General features: G+C 35.0%; 1 protein-coding gene across 2 annotated transcripts in view; it reads left to right on the top strand.

The window, feature by feature from the left end:
- LRCH2 (leucine rich repeats and calponin homology domain containing 2) overlaps nt 1-26,369 on the top strand; it is a 156,680-nt gene that overhangs the window by 65,676 nt on the left and 64,635 nt on the right. For both annotated transcript variants that reach the window (XM_036271296.1, XM_036271295.1), the window contains exons 6-11: nt 10,214-10,347; nt 21,412-21,499; nt 21,806-21,917; nt 22,113-22,210; nt 22,307-22,365; nt 24,389-24,496. In XM_036271296.1, coding sequence (XP_036127189.1) covers nt 10,214-10,347; nt 21,412-21,499; nt 21,806-21,917; nt 22,113-22,210; nt 22,307-22,365; nt 24,389-24,496 — 599 coding nt within the window. The remainder of the gene's footprint in view (nt 1-10,213; nt 10,348-21,411; nt 21,500-21,805; nt 21,918-22,112; nt 22,211-22,306; nt 22,366-24,388; nt 24,497-26,369) is intronic.

Genomic DNA, 26,369 nt, shown 5'->3' with positions numbered 1-26,369 from the left:
TGATTTGTGGCAACCTTTGGAAACTACAGGTCTAAGAATTATCCCCTTATATTTTTGCCCTTAGCTCCACAGCCACATGACAGCCCCTCATTTGCATTAGCAGAAGCCTGTGGTTTACACTGAGGAGTAGGTAGATTCTCTCAGATTCCTTCCCTCAGCTCAGCAGCCAAGTGACTATCACTTGTTGCCTCAGCATAAGCCTGGAATTTACTCTTTAGAGCAGTGCTGTCCTTAGAACTTTTTGTGGTGATGGAAATGTTCTATATCTGCCCTGTCTAATGTAGTAGCCACAAGTGGCTATTGAGCACTTGAAATTATATAATGTGACTGAAAATTTGAATTTTTAGTTTTATCTAGATGTAATTAATTCAAATAGCCACATGAGGCTAGTGGCTACCGTACTGGCCAGCACTACTGTAGTGAGACTGAAAACCAGAGTTAGGGGCTCCAAGTACAGCTATGGGCAGGAATAAGACCCCGTACTGAAAACAACGAATGCTTACATAGTGAGTTTTGGGTCCCTCCAGTAGACTTGTCTTACTTGGCTTTCAGAATGTTTTTATCCTCTTTTATGTGTCTCAGGCAGGATTGGTGGATTTCTCCCTTGGAAGACTGATTGAACTAGGAGAGTATACTGATCTGTGGGGGGTCTCCTGATGAAATGGACAGTCCTTGTCTGATGACTAGACAGTGAAGTTCACCATTATTAAACTTTCCTCTCATACACAGAGAGTCCAGTTATCTTCTTAATTGCTTCACTCTTGAAAATAAACAGACAGCCACAGATCACTAGACAGTTGCAGGAATAATCACTAACATGGAAGACAGAGACCAAAACACTGAAAGGCTTTCCATTCAAACACAAAGGGTCACATTTATAGGACTGACAATCAGAATGACTTCTTGGCAGCAGCATAGGATGCTAGAAGATGTTAGAACCTTAGAAGATGTTAGAACCATACCTTCAATGACTAAGCAAATATTTACATCTTTCTGTACTCAAACTATCAGTCACGTGTGAGATAGAGAAAAGACAGTTTCAAATATGCAAGGTCTCAGAAATTTTAATGCTCATGTAGTCTTTATTAGAAAGCATGCAGAGTTTGTACTATATCAAAATGTGGGAGTAAATTAAGAAAGAGGAATCCTTCATGTCCAAGATTGACAGGTATGCCGTAGCCCTAAAGAGCAACCAGTCAGTATGGCGTAGGGTGGTTGTCTCCAAAAAGAAAAATAGATAAGTTGATAAATGACTTGATGTATTTGTCAGTATGGAGAGAGTTTTACAGTTTGTCATAGAGCCAGGAATTAATTAGTAATAGGCATACAGAAAATTATGGAAAAGAAAAATAGGGTAATATATGTGAAATCTAATGAACAAAATAAACTGATGAATGAAAAAGATCCAGAGACATGGAAGCAGATTTACTAATCTCAGAGGGAAGGGTGGAGGGGTGGGTGGGAAGAGATTAACCAAAGAATTTATATGCATATATGCATAACCAATCATCACAGACAATAGTGCTGTGAAGGTGGGGGTGGGGAGCAGGCTAGAGAGGATCAGTGGGGAAAAGGGACATCTGTGATACTTTTAACAATAAAGATTAATTAAAATAAAACAAACAAAAATTTGTAGGACAAAGGAAATGTAATCTAACTAATTTATGTGATTCATCTGTGAATATTTTCTTAGTTATAATAGTATAAATATTAGATTTTGATTTAATGAAAAACTGTGACAGTATTATAATAATAGTAGAGATTTATATAGCACTTGCTGTGCACTGTTGAAAATGCTTTATATGCATGAGCTCATTTTTTATAGCAACTCTAAAACAGGCAATGTCATTATACCTCATTTTATACATGAAGAAACAGAGGCATAGCAGTTAAGTGATTTACCTAAAGTCATATGACCAGTAAGTGGTAAAGGCCAGTTTCAAATAAAGGCTAATTGCAAAATTTATACTTTAACTACTAGGTTATGCTTCTGAAGAGGGAGGAGGTATGTTTATGTGAGTTTATGGTTATTGGAGATGGGAGGATGGTATTGATATGTGAAAGTGGTGGTAGTCATAAAATGAAAAATCTAAGTCCTTTTTTTCTTTAGTAAGATTCCACAAATAAAGTGTATACTTGGAAAAAATAGTGATAAAATCATGTTATTTATAAATATGAAGGTAAATAGCAGAAAACTGATTAAATGAGTTGAATGAGGGACTGGATCTTAGAGTTTGGAAAATATGTAACAGAGAATTAATTTAAAAATATATGTTGTTATTGATTTTAGAGAGAAAGGGAGAGGGAGAAAGAGAAACATTCATGTGAGAGAGAAACATCAATTGGTTGCCTCCCTAATGCACCCTCACTGGGGATCAAACCTGCAACATGGGCATGTGCCCTGACCAGGAATAGAACTGGTGACCTATCGGTGCATGTGAAGCCACACTAGCCAGGGTGAGGATTAATTTTTTGTCAACAGTTTTATAATTCTCTGTGAGGTTTAAAACTATGTACTTGAATTACTATGATAAAAATTGAACTTACAAATGAAAATAATTAGTCAGCATTTAATTTGGTAATGCAAGAAAATTTTCTTTAGTTTGGACAGATAAGAGGAAATATCTTAATTGGTAATGTATTTACATTCTAATAGCTCAAAACTTGTAATTTTTCTTTTTAATGAAAGTTTTCAGTGGTCAAACCAGAACTTTTAACTATTAGACTAACTATTGCTTTTTACCTAGAATGATAATTACTTCTTTTATGTATATCTTTCTTGTTGAAATTATAACAAATGTTCCTCTTTTTGTCCCCCATTGAAATCCCACTCCCAGCTTCTGCCTTCTCCCACAACCCCCGCCTTCACTGCATTGTTGTATGTGTCCATAGATTATGCCTATATGCATATAAGCTCTTTCTTTTATCTCTTCCTGGTCCCCCCCCTTCCCTCTGAAGTTTGTCAATCTGTTCACTACTTTCATGTTTCTGGACCTATTTTGTTTGACAGCTTATTTTGTTCATTAATTTCCACAAATAAGTGAGATCATGTGATACTTGTCTTTCTCTGACTGGCTTCTTTTGCTTAGCATAATGTTATCCAGATCTTGCCATGTCATCTCAAAGGGTAAGAGATCATTCTTTATTATAGCTGCATAGTATTTCATTGTATAAATATACCACGGTTTTTCTATCAACTCATCTACTGATGCACACGTGGGCTGTTTCCAGATCTGAGCTATTGTAAATAGTGCTGCTATGAACATAGGGGTACATTTATTCTTCCTGACTGGTGTTCCAGGCTTATTAGGATATATCACTAGAAGTGGAATCACAGGGTCAAATGTCAGTTTCATTTTTAATTTTTTGAGTAAACATCTTATTGTTTTCCATAGTCGCTGCACCAGTCTGCATTTTCACCAGCAGCGTACTAGAGTGAACTTTTCTGCACTTTCTTGGCAGCACTTGTTTGGTTATTTGTTGATGGTAGACATTCTGGCAGGTATGAGGTGATATCTCATTTTAATCTGCATCTCTTTGATGATTTGAGCATTTTTTTATGTCTCTTGGCCATTTGTATGTCCTCTTGGAGAAGTGTCTGTTCAGGTCCTCTGCCCATTTGTTAATTGCATTCTTTGTCTTTCTTTCTTGAGTTCTAAGAGTATTCTATATATTTTAGAAATTAACCCCTTATATGATGTATCATTGGCAAATATGTTCTCCCATACAGTGGGTTCCCTTTTCATTTTGATTCTGGTTTCTTTTGCAGTGCAGAGCTTCTTAGTTTGATATAGTCCCATTCATTAATTTTTTTCGTTGTTTCTCTTGCCCAAGGTGATGTATCCATAAAAATTCTGCTGCGTGTGATGTCTGAGATTATGCTGCCTACGTTTTATTCTAGAGTTTTTTTGTGGTTTCATGAATGACATTTAAGTCTTTTATCCATTTTGAGTTTATTCTTGTGTATGGTATAAGTTGGTAGTATAGTTTCATTTTTTAGCATGTACCTGTCCAATTTTTTCAGCACCATTTATTGAAGATATTGTCTTTATTCCATTGTATGTTCTTGCGTCCTTTGTCAAATATTAATTGAGCATAATGCCTTGGGTCAATTTTTCAGTTCTCTGTTCTGTTCCATTGATTTATATGCCTGTTTTTGTGCCAGTGCCAGGCTGTTTTGATTACAATGGCTTTGTAATATATCCTGATATCCAGTATTGTGATCCCTCCAACTTTGTTCCTCCTTTTTCTTTTATGTATTTTTATTAATTTTTTTTAGAGAGAGATAGAAACATTGATGAGAGAGAAAGATCAATCGGCCTCCTGCTGCTTGCTCCCTACTGGGGATCATGCCCACAACCCAGGCATGTTCCCTGACTGGGAATTGAACCGGGACCTTTCAGTCCATGGGATGACTTTCAATCCACTGAGCCACACTGGCCAGGCTATTCTTTCTCAAGATTGCTGTGGCTATTTGGGGTCTTTTTTGGTTCCATATAATTTTCTGGAGTATTTGTTCTAGATTTGTGAAATATGTCATTAGTATTTTAAAGGGGATTTGTATTGAATCTATAGATTGCTTTGGGTAATATGGACAATTTATTGATGTTAATTCTTTCAATTCATGAACATAGTGTATGCTTCTATTTTTTAATATCTTCCTCTCTCTTTTCAATGTTTTGTAGTTTTCTGAGAACAAGTCAACTCCTTAGTTAAGTTTATTCCCAGGTGCCTCACTTTTTTATTGCAGTGGTTAATGGGATTTTTGTTTTAGTTTCTCTTTCTGAGTGTTCATTATTGGTGTATAAAAATGCCATCGATTTCTGGATATTAATTTTGTATCATTCTATTTGTTCATTTATTAAATCTAGTAGTTGTTTGGTGGAGTATTTAGAGTTTTCTATGACAATATCATGTCCTCTGCATATAATGAAAATTTCACTTCCTCCTTTCCAATTTGGATGCCTTTTGTTTTTTTCTTCTTGTCTGATTCTCTGGCTAAGACTTCCAGTACTATGTTGAATAACAGTGGCAAAAATAGACATTCTCACCTTGTTCCTGTTCTTAAGGAAAATGCTTTTAGTTTTTGCCCATTGAGTATGATATTGGCTGTAGACTTTTCATATATGGCCTTTATTATGTTGAAGTATGATCCCTCTATTCTCAGTTTGCTGAGAGTTTTTATTAGAATTGGGTGCTGGATTTTGTCACATGCTTTTTAAGCATCTATTGATATGATCATATGATTTTTATCTTTCATTTTGTTTATGTGGTGTATCACATTGATTTGTGAATATCGTCCCAGCCTTGTATTCCTGGGATAAAGCCCACTTGGTCATGTGAATAATTTTTAAATATATGGTTGGATCCTATCTGCTAATATTCTGTTGAGGATTTCGGCATCTAAGTTCATCAAGGATATTGGCCTGTAATTTTCTTTCTGTTTATAAAAAGTATATTTTATTGATTTTTTTTTTAGAGAGAGACAGGAAGGAAGAGAGAGATAGAAACATTGATGAGAGAGAGAGAAACATCAATCGGTGCCTCCTGCATTCTCCCTTCTAGGGATCAAGCCTGTAACTCGGACATGTGCCATGACCAGGAATTGAACCAGGACCTCTCAGTTCACAGAATGATGCTCAATCCACTGAGCCACACTAGTCAGGCTAATTTTCTTTGTTTGTATTGCTTTTATCTGGTTTTGGAATTAATATTATGCTGGCCTCATAAATAGAGCTTGGAAGCCTTTATTCCTTTTGAATTTTTTTGGAATAGTTTGAGGAGATTTGGTGTTAGTTATTCTTTGAATGTTTGCAAAAACTCCCTTGTGAAGCCATCTGCACCAGGGCTTTTTTTTGCTGGGAGTTTCTTGATTACTGCTTCAGTTTACTTTGTCATTATTGGTATGTTTATGTTTTCTGACTGTTCCTAGTTGAATTTTGGAAGACTTTATGATTCAAGAAACTGTTCCATTTGACCTAGGTTGTCCAATTGGTTGGCATATAATTATTCATAGCATTTTCTTACAATCCTTAGTATTTTTGTGGTGTGAGTTGTTATGTCACCTCTTTCGTTTCTGATTTTGCTTATTTGGGTCTTCTCACTTTGTTTCTTGGTGAGTCTGGCTAAACTTTCATCAGTCTTGTTTCTCTTCTCAAAGAGCCAGCTCTTGGTTTCATTGATCTTTTGAAATTTTTTTTTAGCCTCTATATTATTTATTTTTGCTCTGCTCCTTATTATTTCTTTCCTTCTACTTACTTTGTGTTTTTCTTTTGTTCTTTTTCTAAGTCTTTAAGATGTAGGGTTAGATAGTCTATTAGAAATTTTCTTGTTTGTTCAGGTAGGCCTATAGTGCTATAAACTTCCCTCTCTAGAATGCTTTTCACTGAATCCCATAGATTTTTGTGTTGTTGTGTGTTCATTTTCACTGATTTCCAGGAAGGTTTTTATTTCTTCCTTGATCTCATTGGTAACCCACTCATTGTTTAATAATGTGCTATTTAGCCTCCATGTGTTTGAATGTTTTTGAGTGTTTTTATAGTAATTTTTAGTTTCATGCCATTGTGATTAGAAAAGATGCTTGATATGATTTCAATCTTGTTGAACTTTTAGAGGCTTAGTTTGTGTCCTAGCATGAGGTCTATCTTTGATAATGTCTCGTGTATACTCTGCAGTTTTGGGGTGAAATGCTCTGTGAATATCAATTAACTCTATCTGATCTAATTCATCATTTAGGGTCTCTGCTTCCTTCTTAATTTTTTGTCTAGAAGATATATCCAGTGATGTCAGTGAGTGTTAAGTTCCCCTACTAGGATTGCATTTCTGTGTATCTCTCCCTCAAAGTCCTCCAGAATTTTTTAAACATATTTTTGTGATCCTATATAGGTGCATATATGTTTATCAGGGTTATATCTTATTGTTGAACCAGTCATTTTAATATTATGTAGTGACTTTCTTTGTCTCTTATTATGGCCTTCATTTTGAATTCTATTTTATCAGACTTGTAAATTGCTACCACAGCTTTTGTTTTTTGGTTTTCATTTGTTTGGAAAATGTTTTTCTACCCCTTCAATTTAATCCTGTGAAAATCTTTTGTTCTGAGGTGGGTCTTTTGTAGGCAGTGTACATATGGCTTTGCTTTCTTATCCAGTCAGCTACCCCGTGTCCTTTGATTGGAGCATTTAATCCATTTATATTTAAATTATTTTTGATACATACTTGTTTACTGCCATTTTAATTCATTATGGATATGTTTCTCTTTCTGTGCTTCATCTTATTTAATATAGCAGTACCATTAGCATTTTTTGGAGTGCTGGTTTGGTTGTAATCTATGTGTTAGAATTTTTTTTTTTTTGGTCTGGGAATCTCTTTATTTTACCTTCTATTTAAAATGATAGCCTTGCTGGATAGAGTAGTCTGGGTTTCAGATACTTGTTTTTCATTACCTTGAATATTTCATGCCATTCCGTACCTGGCCTGTATTTTTTCTGTTGAGAAATCAGCTGACAGCCTTATGGGAGGTCCTTTGTAGGTAACCTGTTACTTTTTATTGCTGCCTTTAAAATTTTATCTTTGTCTTTAATTTTTGGCATTTTATTTATGATGTGTCTTGGTGTGGGACTCTTTAGGTTTTTCTTTCTTGTATCTCTGTGCTTCCTGAACTTGTGTGCCTTTTTCTTTCTCCAAGCTAAGGATGTTTTTTGCCTCTATTTCTTTAAACAGGTCACTTTCTTCCCTTGCTCACTTTCTTCCTCTTCTGGTAATCCTAGGTTGCAGATGTTGTTATGTTTTACGTTGTCCCACAGCTCTCTTAAAGTGCCCTCCTGTTTTTTAATTGCTTTTTCTTTTTGATTCTCTTGAGTGATTTTTTTGGCCCTGTCTTCTAATTTTCTGATCTGATATTCAACTTCCTCTAATGTGCTAATTATTCCTTTCAGTGTATTCTTTAGTTCTGCAATGTCATTCTTCATTTTTTGATTGGTTGCTTTTTATTTCCAATTGGTTATTTTTCCTTTCTGTTAGTTGATTTTCATTGTTTCTACATCTTTTGTCATGCTTTGAGCCTCCTTATAATCTTTACTCTAAACTCTATATCTGATAACTTATTTATCTCCATTTCATTTGGGGCTTTTTCCTTTGTTTCTTCATTTTGGCTGTCAGGAGGGTTTAGAGCCTGCCAAAATCTCCCTGTGGATATCAATAATCCACAGTTTGTGGCTCCCTGTGCTGAGTTTGGATGTGTATAGAAGGGACCAAGCTTAACACCATGTCTGGTTTTACTCTCCTGAGGTAGAGTTGCAAGCCAGGCAAAGACTCAAGGGTCCCAGAGATCTACCTCTGTCTTCATGCTGACTGTTAGTATCAATCACTTAATGAGCTTCAGGTTGTGGTCCTCAGCTGGACATAAACTCCACCCTGCAGATGAAGTGAGAAAATTTCCAGTGTGTGCGGCAATTGCTTCTCCCTGGGCTAAAGCTGCATTTATGGGAAAACTCTGCCTGAAAAATATGACTTCTGCAGCATAGGGTAATGACTCAGCACAGGGACCCAGGCAGCTGCCTTCACAGTTTTATCCCCAGAGCCCCAAATCCTAGCGTCCACTAGCCAGGTGCAAACTTAAAACACCCAGAGATCTGTCTCTGCCTGCATGCTGGCTGTTAGTCCCAGTCACTTAATGAGCCTCAGGTTATAGTGCTCTACTAGAAGTAAACTCCACCTGGTGGGTGGAGTGAGAGAATTTTCAGTGAGTGTGGCAATTGTTTTATCTCAGCTAAAGCTGCTTTGATGGGAAGATGATGCCTGAGAAAGATGGCTTTTACAACATGGGGGAAAGACTCAGCATAGGGCTCCTGATGACTTTCTTCCCAGCTCTCTCCCTAGCACCATGAATCCCAGACCTTTCTCACACAGCAGTAATCCACTCAGTCCTCCCTTTGCTAGAGGCCCAAGGTGAGTAGCTATAGATGAAATTTACTGTGCTGGCCCTTCAGGCAGGTGCCTGTGTTTCCAGCATCTCTTCCTGCCAGACAGAACCACTGCACTGGTGTGTTTTAAATCTATGTGTTCTGTGAGCAACTTTCCAGGTTCTGCCATTCTGGGCTGGGGAGCCCAGGTTGGGGTTTAAATGCAAAACTTCTCAGGGAAACTTCCTACAGCTGAGATATCCCTCCAGAACTTCAGCTGCTTCCTGTGGGAGCCCAGCCAGCCCTCTCATACCTCTGCACTTCCTACCAATCTCCATGTCAGGTCCTCTTTACATCTCTGGTTATAAGGGTTCTATGCAACTGATTGTCAATTGGTTATTCCAGATGCTTTTTCTATATTTAAGTTGTAATTTCATTTTGGTCCTGGGAGAAGTTCAGTGTAGCTTCCATTCAATCTGCTGCCATTTTCCCCCTAATTATTTCTTAATGTACTTTTCTTACTATTTTATTTGTTGATTATTTTTGCATGTGTTGGTAAGTTATGTAAGCTCATAAAACAACATATTTTTATGAGATACTTACTTGATATAACTCATAGTTGCAGTTAACTTTTGTAAGTCTGACTTTTCACTTGCTTACCACTCATTATCTACCTTTTTAATATAGCGTATTCTCTTTCACTTTGTCCCTCATTATTTCTTTCTTATCAGCAATGAAAATAACTTTTCAGGGTTTTACCTTAGTTGAATTGTCCATTAAAAAAATATATTGCATTGTAATTGGCTTACTATTACACCCTTCAACAAATTCACCTTTCCTATATTTAAATTCTTTTGATTAGCATTTCTCCAGTGTTTAGGTCAACCAACTTAGTGATTCTGATGATATTAAAGTATCACACAGATTTTTTTTTTTGTTCTCACCACTACATTGAATATATTTCTTTTTGCTTTTTTCTGATAAAGGCAACTTTCATGGATTGTAAATTTTATATTGCTATTGTTTTGTACATTGTACTGTTAACATGAAAACTTTAGTGAAATATAGAAAAATTAACTTAGATTTTCTAATAACTGAGACAGCAATAGAATTTTAGTTGGTGTCAGTGTTGTCAGATTTTTTTTTCCACCTAGTGTCAGAAGTACAAATTAATTAAATATGCAAACCATCTATTCACAATTGTGATATCTTGGCATAATTTAAGGTTACTAAAATGTGTAAATAAACTGGTAGATGACATTTCTATTTGGATCTATATAATTAAATCTTTCTCCATTATTTATTGACAGATATGTTTAAAAGGTAAAGTACACATATTTAAGTACTTAAATATCCAGGCATGTTGCAGAATGGATAAGAAACCAGATTCTCTCGATCTTCCATCATTAAGTAAAAGAATGCCCTCCCAGCCTCTCACAGACAGGTAATATAAAACAGTCTTGTTTTATAATTAGCATCTTCTCTGCAAACAAAAGATATTTATTAATCTTGAGTGTACTGAATATGTGTAGGCTGATTGGCTCAGGGGTAAATACAATAACTGGGTGCAATGAAATATTATTATCATAGAATGAACTTCTATGATACTAAAATCAATTTAGAATTTTCTCAAAAAATAACTATTATTAAAGCTTTAGTGTAAAATATATAACATTTAATATTATAGTACAGAAATACTAATTTCTCAGAACTTGACAACTATTAACTTACTCCTGTGATCACTGTATTATACATTTGTAATAACAAGTAAGATATGACTTTGACCTGAATTTGTTGGAAGAGCAAGGCATTTTGGAGTACTTTCATACTTCATATTCTTTGTAATTTTTATATATAGATCAAAGACGACTTATCATAGATGTTTTGTATGTTGTTGATGTTTTTATCGTCATGAGATTTTGAAATGATAGATTTGATATTCTGTTTTTTATTCTATCCAGTAGTATGGAAATTAATGGGGATGGGGTGAGACTAAAGAAATGGAGACTATGACCAGGCCTAAGATATTTAAAGTTTTGATATTGTATTTATGCTATAACTCACACTACTTTGACTGGCAACGCATATAGTAAGTACTGTTGTTAACAGTGCAAATTCCAGAATTCCCAAATAGGAATTTATATGTTGCCTAAGTAGAATTAAATATCAAACTATTAAATTTAGTTTCTAAAGTTTCTTTTGTTCAATATTATGAACTATAGTAAACCAAACAATTTTATAGAAATTAGACTTAAGTCATATTCTAATATCTATTGGTCTGTTTTATATTTATTTAAAAATGAATTTACTTTAGTAACAGCATTTATTATATTAGTCATTTATTTATTTTACAAATATCAGTAGCATGCCTACTGGCACACTCAGGGTATGTTGTGTTGAGTGACATATATATTCATCTTAGCCTTCATGTAGCTCACAATCTAATGGAGGAGTCAGTCAATAAAGCAAGGAAACACAATACACATAATTTCTTATTTTCTTGTTATAAAGGAGAGAAACTGTTTCAGGAATAAAAATAGAAAATGTTTCCTTGGTAAGGAGAAATTTTAAGTCAAGATCTGAAAGGAGAAAAGATAGCTGTGTAAAGAGCAAGGGGAAGAGCATTTCAGGCAGAAATCATGACATGTGCCAAAGCCTTAAGTTAGGAAGAGACTTAGTATGATAAAAAACTGAATGGGGAAAATTTAAAATGGTGGCAGAGTGAATAGAAGCTACACAGAAAGTCTTTAAGCACCAAACTGGAATTACAACTAAAATAAAGACAAGTCATTGGGAAAAACCAACTGAAGAGCAGCTGAAGAGAACCCTTATAATTAGGGACATAAAGAGGATGCCAAATTGAGCCTTGTAGGAGCAGCAGAGGTGCAAGAGGGCTGGCTGGGTGCCCATGGGAAGCAGCTGAGGGCTGCCTTAGCTGTGAGCAGTTCCCTCAGAGAAGTCAGAGGTTAAAACACCAAGCTGGCTCGCCAATACAGAGGTGGAACAGGGAATGGTGCCCACATAATGCCTGGCTGAGAAAAATACCAGAGCAAAGGTTTTGTCCAGCAGGGAAAGGCGCTGGGAACATGAGAACTTCCCTGAAGGGCCAGGGCACTAAATCAGATACAGCTACTCACCTTAGGCTCTGGCAGAGGGAGGGTGGACTGCACTGGAACTGTGTGAAGAGAGTTGAGGGTTATGGCACTGGTGAGAGAGCTGGGAAGGAGGCCATCAGGAATTTTATGCTGAATCACTATCTCATAGGACAGTTACCATTTTACTCAAAGAGCCCCTTCCCAGAGCCCTGGAGAGAAGCAACTGCCCCTCCTTCAGGAATTTAACACCACCCTGTGGCTCTGGAGACTGAGTTGTGAAGGCAGAAGCCTGGACCCATGCACTGAGCCAATAACCCACACTGCATAAACCACTTTCTAATCAAAGCAACTGTAACCCAGGGGAAAGCAGTTGGCTCACCCACTTGAAATCTCTTACCCTGCCCACATGAGCAATTTTTAAAAATTCAGTTGAGGGCTAAAACTATGCTCCTGGGCTCGTGCTGTGGTTCTGTGGTCACAGAGACCTGGGGCTGGTAGTCCCTGTAGGGCCAAATGGGTGTTTTCTCCTCTCACTCTGTACCTTTGCTGGGCTCTGAGAGAGACCTTGCGATTGCTGAAGGAAAAGGCTAGGTGCTTGTCCTGCCACACTGGGTGTGTGTCCTTACCTGCAGCCAGAGTTGTGGGGGAACCGCCCAGGCACTGCCCTTTTTTTGCTGGTTCTTGGAGTACATACACCACAAGGGCTTTCCAGGCAGCGGGAGTCAGGGATTCTGCTCTTTTACTTGGTAGATTTTGTGTCTTCTGTTATCTGCTTGTATAATGTATTATTTTTACAATGGGAGAAAAAATGAACAGTGTATTTTAAAGAAAAAAAAAGGCTCATTATGTAACTGAGAATAATAACCTACAGGCAGGCAAAAGCTATAGGATAACTGAATCTTTGCTTTGCCTGCGAATCTACCCAGGAAAGTAAGAGTAGATGTTGGTGTTTAATGTGGGCCCTCCCACACTCATCCAAATGCAGTAGAGGGAGCCACAGTCAGTGGAACACTGACCCCCTCAGGGGAAAGTTGGCAGGCTACAAACAAAATCCACTGAGACAGCAAAAATGGTAAATCAAAGAAACAGATCCCAAATGAAAGAAAAAGAGAATTCTACTAAAAGGGGATAAATGAAATGGAATTAAGTAAGTTATCAAAGGTGGAGCTCAGAGTAATGATTATGAGGAAGCTCAACAGCATGAGTAAAGAACTCAACATCATGAGTAAAGATATAGAAACAATAAAAATCAACCAATTGGAAATGAAAAACATGAAGGGGAAATGAAGAATGACAGAACAGAATAAGGAACACATTAGAAGGAATAACCAGAAGATTAGAAGAAGCCAAGGATCAGATCAGTTCATTAGAAGACAGGGTAGAAAAAATTACCCAATCAGAGAACCAAAAATAATAAGCAATTAAAGAACAAGAGGGCAGTATAAGAGAAACGTGGGAAAAAATGAAATGTAACAATATTCACATCACAGGAGTTCCAGAAGATGAAGAAAATGAGCAAATGTTAGAGAATATATAGTCAGCTCTCGTTTATTGTATTCCAGACTCTACTGTGATAAATTCCACGAAGTAGATTATTTATAAATCAAATAGTTTTATCCTCAGAAGGCTTAAAAGAAGCAGCAAGTTCAGGAGCCATCGTGAGGCTTAGATAAAAGTTCTCAGAAATCTCAAATTCTTAAAAGAGCAAAGATGCTTCTGATGCACAGCAATATAGAAGCATGTGTGAGAGAAATGAACTTTCATGAGGCTGAGCCAAGAACTACTCTATCCAACAAGGTTATCATCCAAACTAGATGGTGAAAAAAAGAGCTTTCCAAACCAACAACAACAACAAAAAAAGCTAAGGGCATATATTAGCACCAAACCAGCACTGCAAGAAATGTTCACAGGACTGCTGTAATAAGCAGAAGAAGTAGGGAGAGAAACATACCATAATAAGAAAAAATGGCAATAAATAAATACATATCAATAATAACCTTAAATGTATATGGATTAAAGACACTGAGTAGCCCTGGCCAGTTTGGCTCAGTGGTTGAGCTTCAGCCTATGGACCAGAGAGTCCTGGGTTCACTTCCTGCTAGGGGCACATACCACACACACACAAAAAGACACTGAGTAGCTGAATGGATAAGAAAGCATGGCTCACATTTATGTTGTTTACAAGATATCCACCTCACAACAAAAGACTCACATAGGTTGAAACAGAAGGGATGGAAAAAAAAAATGTTCCAAGCAAATAAATGGGAAGAAAATAAAGGTGAGATAGCAATACTCAAATCCAACAAAATAGACTTGAAATTGAAGTTCATAACTAGAGACAAAGAAGGCCACTACATAACATTGAAAGAATATATCCAACAGGATGATATAACCTTGGTAAACATATATTAACCCAAAACAGAAGTACCAAAATATATTTAAAAACTTCTGGAAGACTTCAGAGGAGAAATCAACTACAAAATAATCATAGCAGTGGACTTCAATACCCTGCTGACATCACTGGATAGATCCTCTAGACAAAAACTTAACAAGGAAACAGAAACTTTAAATGATGCACCAGATCAAATGGCTCTACTAGATATTTACAGAGAAGTACTCACCGAAACTACAGAATTCACATTTTTCTCAAGTGCACATGGGACATTCTCAAATAGAGACCACATGTTAGGACACAAACTAAGTCTCTACAAGTTCAAGAAGATTGAAATCATATCAAGCATCTTTTTAGATCACAATGGCAGGAAGCTCGATATTGATTACAATAAAAACACTCAAGCACATGAAATCAAAAGAGCATGTTATTAAACAATGAATGGGTTAGCATGGAGATCAAGGAAGAAACAAAAAACCTTTCTGAAAAACAAAGAAAATGAACACACAACAACACAAAATCTATGGGATTCAGCAAAAGTATTCCTAAGAGGGAACTTCATAGCACTACAGGCCTGCCTCAAGAAACAAGACAAATTTCTCATTGGCTATCTAACCCTACAAGTTAAAGATCTAGAAAGTAAACAAAAAGAAAAGCTCAGAACAAGTAGAAGGAAAGAAATAATAAAGGTTAGAGCAGAAATAAATGACATAGAGACTAAAAAAACAATTCAAAATATCAATGAAACAAAGAGCTGGTCCTTTCAAAAGATAAACAAGATTGATGAACCCTTAGCTAGTCTCAGCAGGAAACAAAGAGAGCGGACCCAAATAAACAGAATCAGAAATCTAACAACTCACACCATAGAAACACAAAGGATTGTTTAAAAATACTATGAACAATTACTGTATACGCCAACAAATTGGACAATCTAGGTGAAATGGACACATTTTAAAAATCACCCAGTCTCCCAAAACTGAACCGTGAAGAGACAGAAAACTTGAACAGACCAATTACAACTAAGGAAATTGAAGATGTAATCAATAAACTCCCAGCAAACAAAAGCCCAGGTCAGAAAGCTTGACAGGGGAGTTTTTATGAACATTTGTAGAACTAACACCCATACTCCACAAACTATTTTTAAAAATTCAGGAATAAGGAAGACTTCCAAATTCATTTTATGATGCCAGCATTATTCTAATTCTAAAGCCATATAAAGACAGTGCAAAGAACAAAAACTACAGGCTAATATTCCTGATGAACATAGATGCCAAAATCCTTAACAAGATATTTGCAAATTGGATACAGCAGTACATTAAAAAAAAATTAGTCACCAATACGAAGTGGGATTCATCCCAGGGATGCAAGCCTGGTAGATTATTCACCAATCAATAAATGTGATACACCACATAAACAAAATAAAAGATTAAAAAACATATAGTCATATCAATAGATGCTGAAAATCATTTGACAAAATCCAGCACCCATTTCTGATAAAAACGCTCAGCAATGTGGGAATAGAAGAATCATATCTTGATATAATAAAGGCCATATATGAAAAATCTATAGCCAACATCATAGTTAATGGGCAAAAATTAAAAACTTTTTCCTTAAGAACAGAAACAAGATAGGGATTCCCATTTTTGCCACTCTTTGTCAACATAGTAGTGGAAGTCTTAGCCACAGCAATTAGACATGAAGGAAAAAATCAAAGGGATCCAAATTGGAAAGGAGGAAGTGAAATTGTCATTATTCACAGATGACATGATATTGTACATAGAAAACCCTAAAGACTCAATCCAATTTCTACTAGATTTAATTAACGAATTTGGCAAAATGACAGGGTACAAAATTAACACCTAGATATCAATGGCATTCTTATACACCAATAATGAACACTCAGAAATGGAAACTAACCAACCACCAAATAAAAAAACATTCTCATTTATCAATGCAACAACTACAAAACTTCCTAGGAATGAACTTAACCAAGGAGGTAAAAGGTCTGTTCTCAGAAAACTACAGGACATTGAAAAAAGAGAGAGAGGAAGATATGAAAAAGTGGAAACATATACCATGTTTATGGATCAGAAAAATCAACATCAAAATGTCCATACTACCCAAAGCAATCTACAGATCCAATGCAATTCCTGTTAAAGTACCAATGACATATTTCACAGATCTAGAATACATACTCCAAGAGTTTATATGGAACCATAAAAGACCCAAATAGTCACAGCAATATTTAAAAGGAAGAACAATATGGGAAGGATCACAATACCAGATATGAAGTTATACTACAAAGCCATCGTAATCAGAACAGTCTGGTATTGGCACAAGAATAGACTTATATATCAATAGAACAGAAGAGAGAACTCAGATGTCAATGCAAGACAGTATGCACAATTGATATTTGACAAAGGAGGGAAGAGCATAATATGGAAAAAATACAGTCTCTTCGGTAAATGATGCTGGGAAAATTGTATAGCTATATAAAAAAAAAATGAAACTAGACCACCAACTTACACCACACACAAGAATAAACTCAAAGAGGACAAGTCTTTTTTTTTTGTTTGTTTGTTTTTTTTTCCTCACCCGAGGATATTTTTCCATTTTTTGTACAGATAGAGTGGCAGGGAGAGAGAGGAAGGGAGAGAGAGAGAGAAACATCGATGCGAAGGGACATATCGAGTGGCTGCCACCCACACGACCAACCAGGGCCGGGGACAAACTGCAACCGAGGTACGTGCCCTTAGCGGGAACCGAACCCGGGTCTCTCAGGACCGCAGGCCGACGCTCTAACCGCTGAGCCAAACTGGCCAGGGCAAAGAGGACAAGTCTTAAATGTGCCCTGTGAAACCTTAAAAAATCCCAGTATAAAATGTAGGTAGAAAAATCTCAGACATCATATGTAGCGGAATTCTCACTGACACATCACCTAGGGCAAGAGAAACAGAGGGAAAAATTAATAAATGGGACTACATAAAATTTGAAAGCATCTGCACAACCAAAGAGACCAGCATCAAAATGAAAAGGGAACCCACTGTCTCTGAGAACCATATTTGCCAACTATACATTGGATAAGGGGTTAATATACAAAATATATAGAATACTCATACAACTCAACAAAAGGAAGACAAACAATCCAGTTAAAAACTGTACAGAGGATCTAAATAGACACTTCGCCAAACAGGACATACAAATGGCCTGGAGACATATGAAAAAAATGTACAACATCACTTATATCACAAAGATGCAATTTGAAACAATTACAAGATATCGCCTTTCACCTGCCAGCATGGTGGCCATCAACAAATCTTCAAACAAAAAATTCTGGGGAGGATGTGATGAAAGGGTACTCTAGTACACTCCTGGTGGGAATGCAGACTGGTGCAGCCACTATGAAAAACAATATGGTGTTTCTTCAAAAAATTAAAAATTGAACTGCCATTTGACTCAGTGATCCCACTTCTAGGAATATATCCAAATAAGTCTGAATCACCAATCAGGAAGAATACATACCCTGCTAAGTTCATAGCAACACTATTTACAATAGCTAAGATCTATAAACACCCCAAGTGCCCCTCAGTAGATGAGTGCATAAAATAGCTGTGGTACATTTACACAATGGAACATTATGCAGCTATAAGGAAGAGAGAAGTGTTTCTCTTTTAAACGACATGGAGAGACCTGGAAAGTATTAATGCTAAGTTAAATAAGCCAGTCAGAGAGACAAGTACCATGTGATCTCACTTTGTGGAACATAATGAACAAAATAAGCTGTTGACTAAAAGAGATCTAGAATCATGCAAGTAGGGCGCATACTGACAAACCTCAGAGGGATGTGGGTGGGAGATCTAGGAAGAGATAAACCAAAGAACTTATATGTGTACAGTATATATACAACCAATTGACATGGATACTAGGCTAGGGAGGGAAGGAGGGGGTCCATGGGTAAAAAAGGGGGACATCTATAATTCTTTCAATTAATAAAAAATATTTAAGAAACTTAGAATATAAAAATAAAAATAAAATAAAAAACTGAATGGAGGCTAGCATGGTTGAAGCAGAGTGGCTAAAGGATAGAATGGTATGAGTTGATTTTGGTTAGGATTCAAGTCATATGGGAGCTTTGGAGGCTGCGGTAAGGAGTTTGAATTGTATTTAAAGTACAGTGGGAACTCTTTGGACAGCTGCAGAATAACGTGGTCTGATTCATATTAAAAGTAAACTATCTTCACTTTATAGGGAGACTAGATTGGAAGTAAACAAAAATAGAAGCAGAGAGACTAATTAGGCTGTTACGGTACTGCCAAAAGATTGAGGGTTCTTCATCAAGGTGATTTCAGTAGAGATGAAGAGGAATGGACAAAATCAAATATTATATTTGGAGAAGATCTTTTCCATTGTCACTGAATAAAAATGTAATGTGAGGTACATATGGAATTTTAAACTTTCTTGTAATCCATTATTTTAAAAATTAAAAAAGAAACAGGTGAAATTAATTTTAGCAATACGCATTATTTAACTTAGAATATCCAAAATATTTCATTATCTGATTTAAATATAAATCAGTGAGCTATTTCACATTTTTTCTATTAAACCTTTGAAATCTGGTGTGTATTTTATTTACATTTACAGCATGTTTTCAATTTGGACTAGCTACATTTAAAGTGCTCAATAGCCATATACTCCTAATGGCTGCTCTATTGGACAGTGCAGGTCAATAGAGTTTACTTATGAGTTGCGTCTGTTTTGTGTCTGTACTGAAGTACCTAGAAAATTCTTATATGTACATTTCACTTTCACATTCATGCTTTTCTTATTACTTATAATACCTGTCCATGCCTTGACTAGTTTGTAAACTCTTCATTCTACAAAGGTAGGCAGTACAGTAGTTAAGTATATCAGCTTTTGGAGTCAGACATAAAGTCAGACATAATGCATCTGCGAAGCCCTTCCCCGACTCTTAAAACCTATGTTCTCGTTTCATAATGTCTTTGGTCTTCTGTTTTCTTTTTATTTTTTTCTCCTCAGTTTTATTATATGTAAAAACAAAATAAGCATATGGATGATATTATTATCAAATGAAATGTTGTATATGTAATACTTAACACGATGCCTTACCCATAATAATTTCTCAACAAGTAGCTTATTATCATTGTCATCTTTTAGAAATACACAGATGTGTTTTATTATAATATATAGTATTATTGTGCAGTGGAGTCAGATGTATTTCAGCTCTAATCACAGTTCAACCTCTTAATTTCTTTGTGGACTGTGTATATTATTTACTCTCTGAGCTTGTTTCTTTATTGAAATTGTTAATATCCATTTTATAAGCTTGTTGTGAGAATTAAATGTGTGCTTGGCAATTGGTAGTTACACATTAGTCACAGAGATGTAAAGTACAGCATAGTGAATATAGTCAATAATATTGTAATAAGTATGTACGGTGCCAGGTGAGTACTGGAAGTATTGGGGAGACCACATTGTAAAGTATATGATAGTCGCACCACTATGCTGTACACCTAAAACTAATACAAAATAATATTAAATGTCAATTTCAATTGCAAAATAAAATTTAAATTAAAAAAATGATAAATAGATTTAAAAATAATTTTGAAGACCATACTTAAAAGTACAATGTAAGGCTCAATTCGATGTAAACCCTGAAGTATTTAATAATAAAAAAAATAACAATACTAATAGTAATACAAAAAAATAGGTGTATGCTTGGCCACTTTTTCAGTAAATGATATTCAGTAAATGCTATAAATTTTCCTTTTGGAAAGTTAACTTTTATAAGTTTTATTATCCTCATTTGTAAAAAGAAATATAATGCATAAATTACAGAATGTAAGGAGTATAAGAAAAATACAAAGCACCTAGTACAGTGTAGACGTTCAACAAATATTAGCAATTATTGCATCTTTTTATCCTTTAAGACTAAGCTCAAATGCCATTTATTTGGGTAAAGCCTTTCCAAACCTTACCAAGGAGAATTAATTTCTCTTTTCTCATAGCACTATATATATTCATTTGTCATAGTCTTCAAAACATATAAACATACTTATTTCCCCTCTGATCTGAGAGCCCTTTGAGGTCAAACATTTTTTAATTCATATCATGTCATCTCAGGCATTCAGCATAGTGCCTCACAGTTGGTAATTGCTTCCCTAGTTTATTAATATTCTCCAGAAAAGTACAGAGGTCAGTATTTGGGGAGGAAATATAGTATAGTGATTGAGATCAGGGACTTTAGTATCAGATAATTTGGGGTTCAAATTTAAACTGCCATTTGCAAGCACATGTCATTGGGTAAATTGTTCGACCCCTTCCAATCTCAGTTTCCTCATTTTTAAAATGAGAAAACACCAACAACCTGCTGGAGTTTTCACAGGGAATATATGAAATGTCATCTTTAAAGCACTTAGCCCAATTCCTGGCACATGATGAGTGGTCAATGTAGAATGTTTGGTATACTGGGTGGTATACTGTGTATTCAGAAATTTGCAAAGAAAGCTCTGACCTCACATGAAAACATTTACTTATTCACTTCTTTGCAGACTTGGTTTTGTATTTTCTCTTTTCTCAATTATTAAATGGTTATTTATAAAGTTGAAGCATATTTTTAGAGCTAATGAAGAAGAAACAGTATAAAGTTTAGAAATATTTCATCATTCTTTGGTAAAATTTGTCAAGCCAATGCAAAAACAGATCTTTTATCAAGATGATTTTGTAGCAGGGCTCTCTGCTTTTCTGAATCTCTCAGGAGAAATAGTTGGCTCTTAATAATTGACGCTTTATAACAAAGCACATGAAGGAAATATATTTCATGAGGGACTCAAATAAAGTTTTTTTGTAGAAAGATTTCTGACATTTCCCCCCACATATTCTTAAGGATCTTAGACATCAAAAGTGTATATTCTGTATAATATAGGAAAATTTTAGGTCAAGTTTGTATATTATCTATTTAAGAAGAAAACTCTAACTGATCTTAGAATTTCTTTTTCTGTAGCATGGAAGATTTTTATCCAAATAAAAATCCTGGCCCTGACTCTGGAATTGGAAGTGATAATGGAGAGAAAAGATTATCTGCAACAGAAGTAAGTATTTTTTATTGCTGCTCTATTTTATTTTAAAAATTTATTAGAGCTTTGAAATAGATAGACATTTGCACATACTTGATTTATTTTGCTTAAAAGTACAATTGTCATTACATTTTATGATTTAAAATGAAAACAGATGCACATTTTTAAAAGCCCAACAGTAGACCTTAAAATAGTAATTTTTTATTTGAAAACTGGAGATGTAAAGCAAATATTGTACACTTCATATGTGAAATTAAAGCAACTTAATTTTTAATTATAATTTTAAAATGCCTCATTGGTACTTGGGCTTATTTCTTTCAGCCATCAGATGATGACACAATCAGCCTTCACTCTCAAGTCTCCGAATCAAATAAAGAGCAGACGTCAAGAAATGACAGCCATTCAATTGGAAATAAACCTGATTCTCAGAAAGGTAATCCATATGGTGTTTGCTATATTTATTTTACATACAAAACCCTTCTTAAAAATGAATCTTTTATTTAAAATGAGCTTTGAAAAATATTATCTTTGGCCAACTCTTTTATTGAGAAAATGCACTTTTATTCTAAGCGCTGCAGTGTCAGAGGACACTATGCATATATTCTAATAAATATTATTCTATACTTAGACCAGGAGGTGTATGATTTTATTGACCCCAACACAGAAGATGTAGCAGTTCCCGAGCAAGGAGATGCACATATTGGATCCTTTGTCTCTTTCCTTCAGGTAAAGAAAACTTTGAACAAATATTAATAACATGTTCTCCTTGATCTCACAAAAATGGACCATATAATTTAAAATGATAACTTTCTTTTATGTAAGGGAAAAGAAAAAGGTCCTGAAAAATCTCAGAAAAATGAAGAATTAGGAGATGAAAATAGGTAAGCAAAATAAATTCTCAAATTGAAATGTTACTTATAAATACTTGAAATATTTTTAGGTATTCCTACTTGAAAGAATACAGTTTTTTCTTTTGATTTACCCTATATTGAGATAATTTGTAAATACTTTCTCTGCTTGCATTCCTCAATTAAACTGAAAATTATAGTAAGCATTTAAGTTGAGTGTCATATATACCTTGTTTTCCCCCCAGAAATGTAATAATAATGTCTCCCATAATTATTACTGAGGAGGACTGTACCTTTGCATACATTGTCTCATTTGAACTTTTTAACAAGTCTTTAAAATAGATTGTATTGGCATTATTTGACAAATAAGGAAACTGAGACCCAGCATTTCAAATGTCTGCAGTTTAGGTGTTCTGACTCTTAGTCTAACTCTTTTATTGAGAAAATATACTTTTTATCAGACTGGTTATAGTAATTTTAAGGGTATTTTCATGTTTTATCAAAATAATTGTGCTTTGCATCTTTTCTATATCATTTATGCTATGAAATGATATAATATGACCTACCACATATTTTCCTTTAAGTTCCTTCATATCTATCTGCAGGAAGGCAGGGAGAGGCACTTAATTTGCAATGGTTCTCAACCTTCCTAATGCTGTGACCCTTTAATACAGTTCCTCATGTTGTGGTGACAACCAACCATAAAATTATTTTCATTGCTACTTCATAACTGTAATTTTGCTACTGTTATGTCTAAGGCAACCCCTGTGAAAGGGTCGTTTGAACCCCAAAGGGGTCACCACCCACAGGTTGAGAACTGCTGACTTATTGAATACCTGCCATGGACCAGGATCTGTGCTATGTGCTTTCCCTTGTTTCTTATATAATCTTTACTAAATCCTGAAGAGTAGATATTGTCCCCATTTTTATAGGTGAGGAAAGTGAAGCTTGGAGATTAAAGTTTCTTGCCTAGAACCACTTAGCTAGTGTCCAATAGAACCTAGGTGTAAACTGAGCTCTCTCTGACCCCTAACCTTTTCTCTTTTCTCTATATTTTGCTTCCTCTAAGTGACTCCATTGGTAACTTTTTATGTACTGTAGTTGTTAATTAATCATCTCTGGTACATCATAAAGATGTACATAGCTTTCTCTTAAATTCTCTATTTAATTCTTTTAGTTTTTCACTGTATCTCAGGAGGACAGTTGTCTAAACTTGAGAGTCACCAGTGGCATGTAACTTATGGTAAAGATAAAAAGCCTTAGGATTTGATACTGTTATTTTTTAAAAATCAAATACCTTGGAATAAAAATTGCTAGAACATGGTGAACATTTTATTTTAAAAGTATTTTTGTTCTCTTTCAATGATAAAAATATATATATTTTAATTGGTATTTTATGGCAAATTTGCTCATCTTATTTGAACCTATTTTGCATTTCCTCTACTTAAACATTTTGCAGCGAGATTTTAAAAATCAATATAAATAAACTAATATGAACAAGGTGGTTTAATAAAATGAAATTTTCATAATATTTTACATTTATTTATAAACGCTGTCCACATAGACCTCTGCAGTTCTTATTACACACATTTCTGGGCAGTATGATTATCAAACTTCTATGGCCATTATACATTTTTCAAATTATAAAATAATACTACAGTTCACTTTGTCAGTCATTAATTATATTAAAATAACCAGTATGCCACATTTTCTGTTTAGTAGGGAGGATAGTTATGTTTTTATATTCTTTAAATATTCCTTATTTCTTATTTTAATGTTTTAAATACAAAGCCATTAAGAGTTTAGCTTACACATAGCATTAAAAACAAAAATTAGCTTCTAATTCTAAGCAGGCATAAAATAAAAAGAGAATTGACTTGGGTGGTGAAAACACAATACAATATACAAAAGATGTATGAATTGTAGACCTGAAACCTATATAATTGTATTAACAAATGTCACCCCAATTAATTCAATAAATAAAAACAAAAATAAAATAAATGAAAAAAAATATTTAGTCTTACTTTTTGGATAACCATTTTGTGTCATCTTTCAGAGTTGGGAAAGAACAGTTACTTGCAGAAGAAGAGGATGATGATTTGAAGGAAGTAACTGATTTAAAGAAAGTAGCCACTCAGTTATTGCAGCAAGAGCAAAAGAACAGGTATTTTTTAGTAATGAGATTAGGCACATTTTATAACCATTAAATTTCATTAAATATTTTTATATAAAGTAAGTGAAGTTTTCAGTAAACAATAGGGCCATTTATAAAATATTTGAAGAGACTGACTGCTAAAAGACAATAGGAAATACTTAAGAGAGAAATGTAAAGTTACATATACAATTAGAATATACTAACATAATTATATTTAATTCTTGCTTAGGCGTCTTTTTTATTCCTGTGTTCTAAATAATACTTGATTTATTTGTTGATAGTCATTTTAGCTCATAATAGCAGTAGATAAGTTGTATGCTTTTTTCAGATACATGTCATAAATATGTAGTATGCTTTTTATCAGATTCCAAATTACTTGGGATATATATAAACTCTTTAGAAGTGAATTGAATTATATAATGGGTGATTAAATCAGCATCATGATTTAAGCATCAGAGTTTCACTTTGGTCTTTTTCTTGGTCAGCAAGCATTTCTCTCTCTGGCTAGGCTGTCCCCAAATGCTTATTTTTGGCAATGAAAAAGACATTGTGTGAATGAATGTAAAATCAATAGACATCCTTTATTTTGTCAATTGCAATTTACAAGGAGTATTATTTTGTATTAGTTTCAGGTGTGTAGCATAGTTGTTGGACAATCATCTACTTCACAAAGTTTTTCTGCCACTCCCCAATATTGTCAGTTTCCACCTTGCAACCATACACAGCTATTACAATATTATTGACTACATTTCCTATGCTATATTTTATTTATTATTTATTTTTATTAGTTTATTTTTATTTATTTATTTTTTAAATTTTATTTTTGTTACAGATGTTTCTCTTTTTTACCCCATTGACACCCTCCTCCCCTCCCCTCCTGCCCCCATCCCTGGCTTTGTTGTCCATGTCCATTGGTCATGCATACATGCATATAAGTTCTGTGGTTTATCTCTTCCCACCCCCCACCACCAACTCTTCTGAGGGTTGTCAGTTTGTACCCTAATTCTGTGTTTCTGGGTCTATCGTACCTATTCCACAGACTGTTATATTCATTATAGTCCATATATACATGAGATCATGTGGTATTTGTCTTTTTCTGTTTTGCTTGTTTCACTTAGGATAATACTTTCCAGGTCCCTCCATGTTGTCTCAAAGGATAAGAGATCTTTATTTCTTACAGATGCATAGTACTCCATTGTGTATGTGTACCACGGCTTTGTTATCCATTTGTCTACTGATGGACACTTGGGCTATTCCCACATCTTAGCTATTGTTAATACTGCTGCTATGAACATGGGGGTACATATATTCTTTCTGATTGGGGTTTCAGGCTTCTTAGGGTATATTCCTAGAAGTGGGAACACTGGGTCAAATGTCAGCTCAATTTTTAATTTTTTGAGGTAACACCATATCGTTTTCCATAGTGGCTGTACCAGTCTGCATTCCCACCAGCAGTGTACTAGGGTCCCCTTTTCTCCACACCATCGCCAACACTTGTTTGATGATTTGTTGGCCGCCATTCTGAAAGGTGTGAGGTGATACCTCATTGTTGTTTTAATTTGCATCTCTCTGATGATTAGTGATGTTGAGCATTTCTTCATATGATTCTTGACCATTTGTATGTCCTGTTTGGAGAGGTGTCTATTCAGCTTCTCTGCCCATTTTATAATTGGGTTCTTTGTCTTCCTTTTGTTGAGTTGTATGAGTACTCTATATATTTTGGAAACTAACCCCTTATTTGATGTATCATTGGCAGTGCTGTTCTCCCATACAGTGGGTTGCCTTTCCATTTTGATGGCTTTTTCTTTTGCTGTGCAGAAGCTTTTGAGTTTGATGTAGTCCCATGTGTTCATTTTCTCCTTTGTTTCTATTGCCTTAGGTG

The sequence above is a fragment of the Molossus molossus genome, unplaced genomic scaffold (genome assembly GCF_014108415.1).
Source record: "Molossus molossus isolate mMolMol1 unplaced genomic scaffold, mMolMol1.p scaffold_m16_p_2, whole genome shotgun sequence".
Classification (NCBI taxonomy): Eukaryota; Metazoa; Chordata; class Mammalia; order Chiroptera; family Molossidae; genus Molossus; species Molossus molossus.
The sequence above is the reverse complement of the archived record's forward strand: the minus strand, read 5'-3'. Positions and strand labels throughout refer to the sequence as shown.